We start from the raw sequence: 12524 nt of genomic DNA, 5'->3' as shown, positions 1-12524 counted from the left end.
CACTCTCAGGCTCTGAGCCAGAGGCCAGGGCGTGAAGCCTGGCTCTGCAGCCTTTTAACTCGGCGCCCGTGCAGGCTACTTACCTTTCCAAGCCTCAGCTTCCTCATTTGTAGAGTGAGGATCCACCCATTCGTTCATTTGCAGGTGTCTGGGGGACACCCTCCCTCAGCCCCGGCAATGGGGGTAGAAAGGCCCAAGGGGGACCGGGGCTGGTGTGTCTGAGGCACAGCAAGGGGGCGCCATGGCTGGAGCACAGGGGGCCAGGGAGGACTGGGAGGAGAGGAGGCTGAGAGAGGTGGGCAAAATGTTCAATGTGAAATAAAATAACTGTTCTTTTATTTAATAGCAGTGGAGGGCAACCTGGTCAGATTCAGCTTTTTATAAAACATCCCTCTGAGACACTCCCCCTCAAAGGGGTGTAGCAGCTCCTGGCCCTTGAGTATGGGCTATGCTTAGTGACTGGCTTCCCAGCAGTGTGGACGGGGTGACGGGTAACTTTGTGGTGGGAGTCTGAGCAGCAGCCCCTCTGCCGGGCACTCGGGCTCCCGGGGCATCAGGTGGCTCCCGGACACCCTTGAGCTGATGGGATGAGAGGAGGACTTCACCTTCATGGTCTTTGTCCCCAGAACCCAGCGCCCCAGTTGCACGATGAGAAAAACACCAGACAAACCCAAGTTGAAGGACAGAATATCTGACAAGTACTTCTCAGAACTGTCAAGGTCATCACAACAGCGAAAGTCTGGAGTTCTCGATGTTTCAACATCGGATTGGAGGCACCTTGAGAGCTCTGGGACACAGGTTCCACCCCAGGCCCAGCATAGCAGATTAAGGATCCAGCGTTGCCAGGTTGAAGCTGAGGTCGCAGCTACGGCTCAGATCTGATCCCTGGCCCAGGAATTCCACATGCCACAGGGTGGCAAAAACAAACAAACAAAAAACAACAGGCAAAGTCTGAGAAATTGTGACAGCCCAGAGGTGCCTAAGGCGTTGTGATGACTAGGTGCCAGGTGGGACCCTGGATGGGATCCTGGAAGAGAAAGACATTGAAGGAAACCAGTGAAATGAGCAAATCGTGGTGTTCAGTAAATAATAAGACACCAATATTATTATAAAATACCAATATTGGTTCACGAATTGTAACGAATGTAGCATAGTCACTTAAGTGTTAACACTTTCCAGAGGAAACCGAGTCCGGGTACGTCGTCGGAACTCTGGGTATATAGCAATTTTCTACAAACCTCAACTATCGTAAAGTAAAGAGTGTGTTTATCTTTTGTACAAACTAAAGATGCCCTGACCTCAGTGGGGAGAGTAAGCTGTAGGGGACAGGTGTGAAATCACAGGGTCTGGGACGGAGCTGAAGGGGCTTGTCCCACGGCAGAAATGGAGGACGTGCAGGAAGGAAACTCGGGGACAGGGACTGAGCCAGTGGGTCTTTTTTTTTTAAATGGTCGCACTCATGCATATGAAAGTCCCCAGGCCAGGGACTGGGAATTCGAGCCACAGCTGGGACCTGCACCACAGCTGTGGGAAAGCAGGATGCTTTAACCCACTCCCTCGGTGGGATCAAACCCACTCCTCTGAAGTGACCCAAGCTGCTGCCGTCAGGTTCCCAACCCACTGCACCACAGCAGGAACTCTTTTTTTTTTTTTTTTTTTTTTTAACAGTGCATCATTTTAACAGGTTTTGTTTTGGTTTGGTTTTGCCAGGGTTTGGGAAAATAGAGGCGGGGCAGGTTTGAGGTAGGAAGTCAGCTTGGCTTCTGTCCACTGGTGCCGAATAGAAATGCGAAGACAGAGTTTTGCGTGAAGGAAAAAAAAATCACTTTTATTGCTTTGCCAGGCAAAGGAGGCCACAGCAGGCTAATGCCTTAAAGACCGTGCCCCCCTTCGGGGAAGAATTGCAGGAGGGTTTATAATCTAAAAGGAGAAAAAGAGGGTTTCAGCGAAGAATCAGTACTGGGCCAAACATGCTTCCTTCTTCCTTTGGGGGAATCTTAGTCACCAAGACTGACATCAGAGACCTTGGCGTGATCGTGATGGGGGTCTTCTGGGTTATCGCCTAGAATAACAGCACTTGAGAGAAAGGCATCTTGATCAGAGATTAGAACAGACTAGGAAAGTTCCTGAAAAACATCATGTGTGAACAATCTTTCACCCACAGGCAATGGTGTACTCAGGGGGCCTAATCATTAGCTTACAGCCTACAGGTGATTGTGGTTAGGGTGCAATTAAACCAGAGAGAAACGCAAGGAAGGGCTCCAAGCTGTTCGATTTTATTCATTTCTAAAAGCAGCAGAAGGAATATACCTTTTCTCTCGGGTGTGTAAGAGGCCTATGTCATTATGTGCATCCAGTGAGAAGGAACCAGGACCCTGCCCCGAGGCTGTACTATTATTGCTTGACTGGTCCTCCCTGGTCTTTGCATCCCCTTCCTTCCCTGATGAGCAACTGCCTGAACCTGCCCCTTGGAACTCAGGGAAGGCCGTGGAGGCTGATGAGACCCATTTCCTGAAAGCAAGAAATAGGAGACACAGAAAGGCTTTTAGGAGCTCCACAGGGTCCTGCTCTGTTCGGCAGGCATGTTCTTGAGGTCCTGGTAGACATCCACGGAAAAGTTACAGGACAGTGAATGCTGGGGACGCAGATGCTGGAACCACTAACATGGAGGTGAATTTGGGGACGGGACGGGAGTAGCGCGCTTGGGAGGGAGGGTGACGTTGGGGAGGGGGGTGACCAGGGCCCCCACGCGCTGGGCCGCCTCCCTCCCTCTGGCCAGACTTCCGGATCGATCCCCGCCTCCAGCCTTCCTGGCTCAGGAAGCTCCGCGCCTCGGGTTCTTGGAGCGTGGAGACCAGCGGGGCAGCGGGGAACCTGCAGGAGGGCGCGTCACCGCCAGGCGACCGTTTGTGACGCGCAGGTCGGGGGCGCACGGCGGGAGCACGGCGGCCTCGCGTCCCCGCCGGCCTGGTCTGTCCCTGCCAGGTCCCAGCGGAGCGGACGATGGCGGCCCCGCGGCTCCTGGCGTCAGCGCTGGGGCGCCGGGTCCCCGCTAGGCTCTTGGGGCCCACGCTGGCGACCGGTCGCTTGTATGGCTTCTCCAACAGCGCCCCCAAGCGCGGCAAGAGACATCGTTGACAGCGGGAGGATCATGGGGGGCGGGGTGGGGGGCGGGCGGCGGTGCTTCAAGCCCTGTGGGCTCCCAGAGAACCTGATTGGGGCGCTGCTCAAGACCCGCGTGAAGGACTTGACCGTGGTCAGCAGCAGCGTGGGGGTGGGGGACTTCAGGCTGCGCCTTTTGCTGGAGACCAAGCAGATCATTCGCATCACCTGCTCGTACCTGGGGGCGAACACCCGCTGCGAGCACCTGCGCCTGGCGGGCGAGCTGGAGCTGGAGCTTACACCCCAGGGCACCCTGGCCGAGCGCATCCGCGTTGGGGGCGCCAGCGTGCCTGCCTTCTACACCCCCACGGCCTGTGGAACCCTGGTCCAGGAGGGAGGCGCACCCATCAGATACTTACCCATCTGCCACATCGCCATCCTCAGGCAGCCCAGGGAGGTGAGGGAGTTTCGGAGGCAGCACTACCTTCTGGAGCACGCCATCACCGCGGATTGTGCTTTGGTGAAAGGGTGGAAGGCTGACCACGCTGGAAACATCACCTTCAGGGCCAGCGCCCGGAACTTCAACACGCCCACATGCAAAGCTGCCGGAACCTCAGTGGTGGAGGTTGAAGAAATTGTGGATGTGGGTTGTTTGCCCCAGAAGACATCCATGTTCCTAACATTTATGCAGATCGAGTAATACAGGGGAAAATACAAGAAAAGAATTGAGCATTTAACAATCTGGAAAGAGGACGATAAAATATGCCAGTCTTCAGATAACACAAGGACACAGTCAACAAGCGGGCAGCTCTTGAATTTGAGGATGGCATGTATGCCAATTTGAGCATAGGAATCCCTCTCCTGGCCTCCAGCTACATCAGCCCCAATATAACCATTCACCTTGACAGTGAAAATGGAATTCTGGGCTTGGGTCTGTTCCCATTGAAAGATGAGGCAGATGCAGATCTGATCAATGCGGGCAAACAGTCACCCTTCTTCCCCGGGGCTGTTTTTTCTCCAGTGACGAATCATTTGCCATGATTCGAGGGGTCACCTCGACCTAACCCTGCTGGGAGCTGTGCAGGTTTCCAAATATGGGGACCCAGCCAACTGGGTGATACCCGGCAAGAAGGTGAAAGGAATGGGGGGGTGCGATGGACCTGGTGTCCAGTAGCAAGACCAGACTGGTGGCCACCCTGGAGCACTGCACCAAGGCCAACGAACCCAAAATCTTGGAGAAATGCACGATGCCCTGACTGGGAAGCGGTGCAGGGACTGAATCATCACGGAGAAGGCTGTGTTTGACGTGCACCAGAAGACAGGACTGACCCTGACCGAGCTCTGGGACAGCCTGACGGCGGAGGAGCACGGGGAGGAGTTCCCGTCGAGGCTCAGTGGAAATGAATCTGACTAGCATCCATGACGTCTTGGGTTCAATCCCTGGCCTTTCTCAGTGGGTTAAGGATCTGGCATTGCTGTGAGCTGTGGTGTAGGATGCAGATGGGGATCAGATCCCGAGCTGCTGTGGCTATGGTGTAGGCTGGCACTACAGTTCCTATCAACCCCTGGCCTGGGAACCTCCATATGCTGTGGGTGTGGCTCTAAAAAGACAAAAAAAAAGTTCCTGTTGTGACTCGGATGTCATCCCTGGCCTTGCTCAGAAGGTTAAGGATCTGGTGTTGCTGTGAGCTGTGGTGTAGGTCCTGTGGCTGTGGCTGGGAGCTGTAGCTCCGATTTGACCCCTAGCCTGGGAACATCCATATGCCGCAGGTGAGGCCCTAACCTAATGGGAAGGGAACCTTGGTCCCAGGACATGTGCTTCTCACTTGAACCTGCCAGGACTTCATCCCAGGGAAGCCAGAATCATATTCCTATGTGTCACCAATATCTAGCTGGCTGTCTCCTGACATCCCAGACTGGCTGTCACTGGATAGGCTTCGTTCTCTCAAGAGGGATATGACTTTAATTAGAAAACAGAAGGGGAGTTCCTGTTGTGGTGCAGTGGAAACGAATCTGACTAGGAACCATGAGGCTGTGGGTTTGATCCCTGGCCCCACTCAGTGGGTTAAGGATCCTGTGTTGTCGTGAGTTGTGGTGTAGGTGGCAGACTCTGCTCGGATCCCACGTTGCTGTGGCTGTGGCTGGCAGCTGTAGCTCCGATTGGACCCCTAGCCTGGGAACCTCCATATGCCTCGGGTGTGACCCTAAAAAGAAAAAAAGAGAAGAGAAAAACAAGGAAGTCAGAGATGTTGACCTTGTATGTCCTGTGAGTTCTGAGAAAGCTCAGCTCCAATGATTCTCTTCTCTGTCTGTGATACTTATGGTAAATTCTGTGCAACTTGAGGGAGTTCCCCGGTGGCTAAGCAGGTTTAGGACCCAGCATTGTCACTGCTATGGCATGGGTTCGATCCTGGCCCTGGCCAAAAAAAAAAAAAAAATCTATGCAGCTGGAAGGGTTTCATGGAAGTGCTTTTCCCTGTGAGTGAATCATGGAATGTAGGGGAAAGTGATGGGGGAGGAACAGAGTCTACATACAGCACTGTTGTACCAGAACCACGAAAACCACACGTAAATGTGAATTTATGATCAGGAGACATGCTGTCTCAACGAATGTTTTTCCCTTTGGCCCTTCATTTTGTCACTGAGTTTTGTTTCCCTGTAGCCTCACCTTCTCCACCCCGCACATTCCTCCTCCTCGTGGCTACGTCGATGTCTCTAGAAGGGAAGCAAGACACCAAGGCGGCCAGTGGACCAGGAATGGGGGCAGTTCATGGGGGCGAGACGGTTGGTACCGATGTTCCCCCGGGAAGTCTCCTCTGTGAATAAACCGTCCTTCTGTGTGTGGCCAATGCCGCAGCCGAGGACGGGAGTTCTAGAAACCTGACCGATGGCCTTAGAGGGCTTTGCTCACCTCAAACCCTAGCGTTCCTGTGTCGTCCAGGACAGACACTTAGCTGCTTCCTCTCTGTTCTGGAGCCCAAGCCGGCGTCTTGTTCATACTCCCTTGAAACTCAAGAGGGGCAGCGAGGTGCTCCATCCTGACCCCACAGTCTCAAAAACCAGACAGAGGAGCTCCCATTGTGGTTCCGTGGTAGGGGTCACGAACCTGACGAGTATCCATGAGGATGTGGGTTCAATCCCTGGCCTCGCTCGGTGGGTTAAGGATCTGGCATTGTGGTGAGCTGTGGTGTAGGTCTCAGACACAGCTTGGATCCAGCATTACTGTGGCTGTGGTGTAGGCCAGCAGCTGCAGCTCCAATTCGAGTCCTAGCCTGGGAACCCCCATATGCCACAGGTGTGGCCCTAGGGGAAAAAAATAAACAACACATACACACAGAAAAAACCCCAAGTTTCTCTCTCTGTGTGTGTGCCCCCATGTGTGTGTGGAGGGTCCAAACCCAGGCCTGCCATGGAGCCCGTGCTTTCTCAGTGCCGCTCTGGGGCCCCCACAGCGGTCAGGGGATCGTGGGTAAGAAGAGGAAGGTCCAGCGGGTCAGGGACAACCTTCGAGAGGCCTCCCTGGAGCCTCGCCCCAGCCCCCAGTGGGAGGGCCAGGCCCCGCGTGGAGAGACGGTGCTCCCGAGGGGCAGCCAGGGGTGTCGGGACCGCGACTGGGTGGAGAGTGGATGGAGGTCACTGAGTCGCCTTTGGGGGCTTCTGGGGAAAAGGGCCTGAGCGGCCCTGGGTGTTGAGAGAGGTTTCCCAGCAGCCGCGTGGGGGAGGCAGAGGTTTCCAGAAGCAGACAAGTTAGAGGGCTGTTAACAGTAGCAGGAAAGGGATTGAGTTCCTAGTTGTCAGGGTGCAGTGAGGAAATAACCTGTGGGACAGAAGCAGGTCCAGCTGGGATTCCCTCCAGGGCTTTCGGCCTGGCGTCCTGATTGCCCCTCCATGTGGCACTAGGGTCATACCCACGACTGCAGGCTGAGGTCGGGCAAGGGACACAGGGAAGGGGCAGGTGGCACCCGGAGCAGAAAGAGGCCTTGGGGAGAGACGGGAGCAAGCTTGGCCTGGCACCGGTTGCGGGGGGGGGGGGAATATCGGGACAGGATGGGGCAGGTGAGCATCCGACTTCCCTATAATCTCGGGGCCCTGATGGGGCTGACTCAGAATCAGGTGAGGCTGGAGGTGTCGGGGGCCTGCCCGGCCCAGAGCAGCAGCATCTTCACCCAGGCCTGCAGGGGGAGGCCACTGTGTGGCCCGATCTCGAGGCAGGGCCACCCATCCCCTGTCACCTGGGAAGGGGACAGCAGGCCTGGTGGCCTCCTCACAGGTCAGGTCTCCTGAGGTTCCTGCCTCTGCTTTCTGGGAAGGGTCCTGCCAGAGCTGGGCGCCTGGGGGCCACACCCTGCACAGCCCGGGTCTCCCCTGCTGCCCCCTCTCTCTGAGCTCCGGAGACCCCAGTATGATCCTTGACCAAACAGCTGCACAAAGAAAAGCCCACAGTGAACATGGCTTTGGGGGCCTCAAAGGTCTCCCTGGCCCCTGGGGCACAGGGCTCTCCAGGGACTCCCAGGACAGGACAGTAGCACACACGGGCCTGGGTTGGTGGTCCAACGTCCGGGCGAGGAGCTCCACTCGGGTGCGCTGGGGACGACAGCCGCCCTCCTGCCCGCATCGCTCCAGGGCCTCCCCCTCTGCGCAGGGCTGCAGTGTGTCTCGTGGCTCCGATCCTCACGGCCCGCTCTTCCTCGTGACCCTGACTTGCCGTGACCAAACTCCCCAAACGGGGCCCCTTCCAGTGTCAGCTCCTGCAGCCGACAACCTCCCGTCCCAGCAGGGTCACCCCGAGGTGAGCCTGCAATGGGTCCAGGGCATGTTGGTGGCAGGTGACGTCACAGGTCGAAGGTTGTCTCTGGTTGACTAGTTGTTGGGTCCACTCTGGCCCCTGGACTTGGGGCTAAAGCACAGCTGTGTGAGGCTGATCTTCGAGCAGGGCTGCGGGGGGCAGGCATGTCCGTGACCTGTGCGGTGGAGGATGTCGAAGCCCCTAATGGAACAGATGTAAATGTGTATGTGTGTGCAAATGTGTACACGCCCTACATAGATGTGCATGTGCGTGTGTGTGTGCATCCGTGTTGCAACACTGGGGTGAAATGTGCTGGAAGTGGGATGCTCGGCTCTGTGTTTTAGGGAACATGACGGTGAGTTCACAGTCACGTCCTTGTTTGGTCTGAGAAAATTCCCAGGGAAGGGAAATGAAGAGGTTCCATCGGATTCTCATCTTTACGATGAAATCCAGGGAATAATCTAAATGTCTAAAGATGCACTAACATCTAAATATTATGGTGTAAAATAAATATATATTATGGTGTATCTACTCAAAGGAATTTTATATGTTTGGAATATTCATAGTTGAGGAGTTCCTGTTGTGGCTTAATGGCTCAATAACCTGACTGGTTCTTAGGTGGGTTCGATGAGGATTGAACCCATGAGGTTGTGGGTCGATCTCTGGTCTTGCTCAGTGGGTTAAGGATCCTGGGTTGCCACAAGCTTCAGCATGGGTCACAGACACGGCTTGGATCCCTAGCTGCTGTGACTGTGGCTTAGGCTGGCAGCTGCAGCTCCCATTTGACCCTAGTCTGGAAACTTCCATATGCCACAGGTGAAGCCTTAAAAGACAAAAAAGGAGTTCCCACTGTGGTGTATTGGAATTGGCAGCTTCTTGGGAGCACTAGGATTCAGGTTCAATCCCCAGTCCAGCACTGCGAATTAAGGATCTCAAATTATTGCATTTTCAGCTTAGGTCAAGACTATTGCTCGGATCTGACCCCTGGCCCGGGAACGCCACGTGCCGCAAGGAGGCCAAAAAAGAAAAAAAAAAGAAAGAAATGTTCATAGTTGAGACTCACTTTAACAACTGAGAAAGTGTTTGTGTGAAAAAATTGAGAAAAGATAAAACTTCTTTGTTATGCTCACAACTTATATTAGCATATGAAAAAATGCAAGAAAATGGAAATGAAGTGGAGTGGGGAGGGAGTTTATGGGTGATTTTTTTCTAGGTTTCTTTAGAGTTGTTATACTGCTTTGACAATGAAAAAAACAAGAGGTTGTTAGAAATACAAAGAGAAACAAAGATAGTTTCATTGATGGTGTGGACTTTTCCAGGGATAATCAGTGTGTTTTTCCTGCGTCCTCAGTCTTTAAGTGGCTGTGGATAAAATTCTACTTTTACAAGCATCACTGTTCCTCGGCTGAGGCCCCAGTTATGTCCCTGCCCACAGTCTTTTCTCTCTCTTCCCTTTTATACCACAAACCCAGTGGTTAAGAACTTAAATGGATAAGAACTTGGACTCCAGAATTAGACCTCGGTGGTTGAATCCAGGTTAGGGACTTGGGGCCAATGTCTCTGCCCGCTGAGCCTGGAGTCTCTTTGGGGGCATCAGGGGACAGTGAGTGGCCTGCTCTCGGGTGGTGCTGAGCAGAGCAAGCATGAAGCCCTGGCAGTGCCCCGGTGGCTGGGGGTTGTAAATCCCACCCTGCTCCCCAGAAGGTGTGGGGTGGAAGGTGGAACTTGGGCCTCGGAGCCCTGAGACGTGGGACCTGGTGCCGAGGGTCCCTGGCAGCGAGGCTCTGGGCCGTCACTGAGGGGCCCTGACATTTCTCAGTGAAGGGTGGGCTCCGGCATCACTATGAAGACTGGCTGAGATCACCACGTGACCTGGCCGGAAGCTGCAAAGCACTGTCACAACTGGCAGTGCCCAGGACCATCATTAACCCCCAGTCCTGGGCTCGAGAGGCCCCTCCCCTGTCCCCTGCAGACCCGCTGGGAGCTGGGGCTGGACGTGGGACTCGGGGCTTCAGAGGAGGAAACTGAGGCACAGTGGGTCCCCTGAAGCCTCAGCCTCCCTGCCCCCGGCCAGCCCACAGGGGGGTCCCCGCTGTGTCCCGTGCAGGTCCCTGCCCGCAAGTGACCACCCTCTCTGCTCTCTCTGTCTCAGGGCGCAGCGTGGATCCTGGCCTGGCCGGTCTGCTGGGGCGACAGGCCCCGCGCTCCAAACAGCCTTTCGTGGTCACCTTTTTCAGGGCGAGCCCGGCCCTGTCCGTGCCCCTCGGGCGGTGAGGCCCCTGAGGAGGAGGCCGCCGAAGAGAAGCAACGAGCTGCCGCCCCCGAACAAACTGCCTGGGATCTTCGGTGAGCCCGGGGCCCGGGGTTGGGGGGACTGGCACCCTCCTGGCTCGGGGTGGGGGTCGGGGGGTCAAGCCAACGGTCACCTGGCCACCTTTCCCGACACCCTTTGCCCCTGCACCTCGGGGCCAGTCACTGTCCCCCTCAGGACTCTGAGCATCTGCCCTTGAGTCCCTGCTGCCCCGAGGTCCCTTCTCTGGCTTCCCAGGCCCACCAGGCACCCCCCACCCCCAGGGCTCCATCAGCGTCAGCTGCCCCTGGTGGCCCTCGGTGCTGTCCTAGGCGCCCTGCAGGATGCGGTGTTTATGTGATGGTGTCCCCACCACCCAGCCCCTAGGGACCAGGATGGGCCTAACCCGCCAGGAGCCCTCCTTTCCCTCACGGGGAGTCGGCCTTTCTGGGCCTCAATGGGAGCCCTTGCCCTGCGGGACGAACAGGCAGGAGAGGTGGACGAGGTCAGGGGTGTCTCTGGAGGAAAGGAGGTCCAGCCCTGGTGGCTGAGGGTCCCTGGGCCATTTATTGGACCCCCAGGAGGCCCACAGGGTGAGAGTCAGGGGAGGCTGAGCTGAGTGTGGGGCGACTCTGTATCCGTGGGGAGCTATCTGGAGCCATGGAAGGTTCTTGAGGTGTCGTGTCACCAGCAGTTGCAGAGATGGGCTTTATGCGACCCCATGTGTTAGTTTCTCCTCTCATTTATTCAGCAAGTATGCCCTTTAGAGCAGGAACTCTAGCTGCACAGAGAAGGAGCCCCAGCAATGACCTTGCCTCGTCTGCCCCCACAGATGACGTCCACGGCTCCCACGGCCGACAGGTGTGCCGTCGGCACGAGCTCTACGTCAGCTTCCAGGACCTGGGCTGGCTGGTAACGTTCCCTCTCCTTCCCCCCCGGCAAGTGTCTGTCCAAGGGGAGGCCCAGTTATGGGGGAGTTTGATTTTCTTCTGTGTTCAGCAAATTGACTAAAGGGAGACTATGCTGCTTTTACAGTGAAAAGTGCTTTTCTATAAAAACCAGGCAAAAGGGAGAGAGTCTGACTCCTCAGCCATAAAATGTCAGATCTGCAGCAGGAAATCTGAAGCCAGGGTGGATGGTATCTCTGGCCTTTGCTGTGACTGGAGGCCGGCTGGGGAGGAAGCTGGGCGCTGATGGAACATGACGGGGGCAGAGCTCGGGCCCAGCCCCCATCTGCTGAGAGTCTTCAGGGGGACACTGCCCTGGGAGGGGTCCTGAGGCTGAGGGAGGGTGAGGGGCAGCCCTGAGTGGTGCTGTAGCAGGTGCTGGACCCAGGGCTTGGGAGGGGAACATGGATGAGCCTCACCTTCTCTCTTTACCCCAGGACTGGGTCATCGCCCCCCAAGGCTACTCAGCCTATTACTGTGAAGGGGAGTGCTCCTTCCCGCTGGACTCCTGCATGAACGCCACCAACCACGCCATCCTGCAGTCCCTGGTCAGTACCGCGTTCCTCCTGCCTGGATACAGGGGAGAGGGGCGCCCGCAGCCAGGAGGTGACGGCAGCACTGCTCATGTCAGGGACTTTCCCTATGTGGAAACCATCATGCACGCAGCGCAGTGAACTCCCTCATCCGGAGGGAATCAGGTCCCCTGTGGCCACTCTATGCAGAGCCCCTGGGGCATCTGAACTTTCGGGCACCAGACCCTGGCTGCTTGGTGTGCACACACATATGCGTGTGCACTCCATGGGCCCGTGGGGACGCTCAGGTAGGAGACTCAAAGGGGCCCCCTGCTGGTGATCAAGGGCACAGCATGTTCATAACAGACGGGCATCCTCACAGCTATCTCTGCACCCAGAACACACATGTGCCCTTGTTCACTGGTTTGTTCAGCCTCCTGCATGTGACACAAACCCTCAGGGGTGGGGTAAGTGAGTGTGTGTGCCTTCTCCCCCTCTTCCTGTGCAGGAGTCGCTGGGTGCCCTGTGCCCTCCTGGCTTTGGCTTCCCCTCCTGCTCCTCTGCCACTGGCCCTTTCTCCTGGGTCGCTCTCAGCTCTTTGTGCTCCTACACATTGCAGAGATTTTTTTTTTTTTTGTCTTTTTTGTCCTTTTAGGGCTGCTCCTGCGGCAATATGGAGCTTCCCAGGCTAGGGGTCTAATTGGAGCTATAGCTGCTGGCCTACGCCAGAGCCACATCAACACCAGATCCAAGCTGTGTCTGTAAACTGCACTACAGCTCATGGCAACGCCAGAACCTTAACCCACTGAGCAAGGCCAGGGATCGAACCCGTAACCTCATGGCTCCTAGTCAGATTCATTTCCACTGTGCCACGACGGGAACTCCAC

General features: G+C 55.9%; 1 protein-coding gene and 1 pseudogene across 1 annotated transcript in view; both read left to right on the top strand.

The window, feature by feature from the left end:
• BMP8B (bone morphogenetic protein 8b) overlaps positions 1–12524 on the top strand; it is a 30451-nt gene that overhangs the window by 15473 nt on the left and 2454 nt on the right. Inside the window, 4 exon segments of the mRNA XM_003356326.5 lie at positions 10041–10133; positions 10136–10234; positions 11011–11090; positions 11563–11673. Of these exon segments, the coding sequence (XP_003356374.4) occupies positions 10041–10133; positions 10136–10234; positions 11011–11090; positions 11563–11673 (383 nt within the window).
• LOC106510654 lies at positions 2677–4596 on the top strand (annotated as a pseudogene).

Source organism: Sus scrofa, chromosome 6 (assembly GCF_000003025.6).
Source record: "Sus scrofa isolate TJ Tabasco breed Duroc chromosome 6, Sscrofa11.1, whole genome shotgun sequence".
Classification (NCBI taxonomy): Eukaryota; Metazoa; Chordata; class Mammalia; order Artiodactyla; family Suidae; genus Sus; species Sus scrofa.
This window is presented reverse-complemented; position numbering and strand designations above follow the sequence as displayed.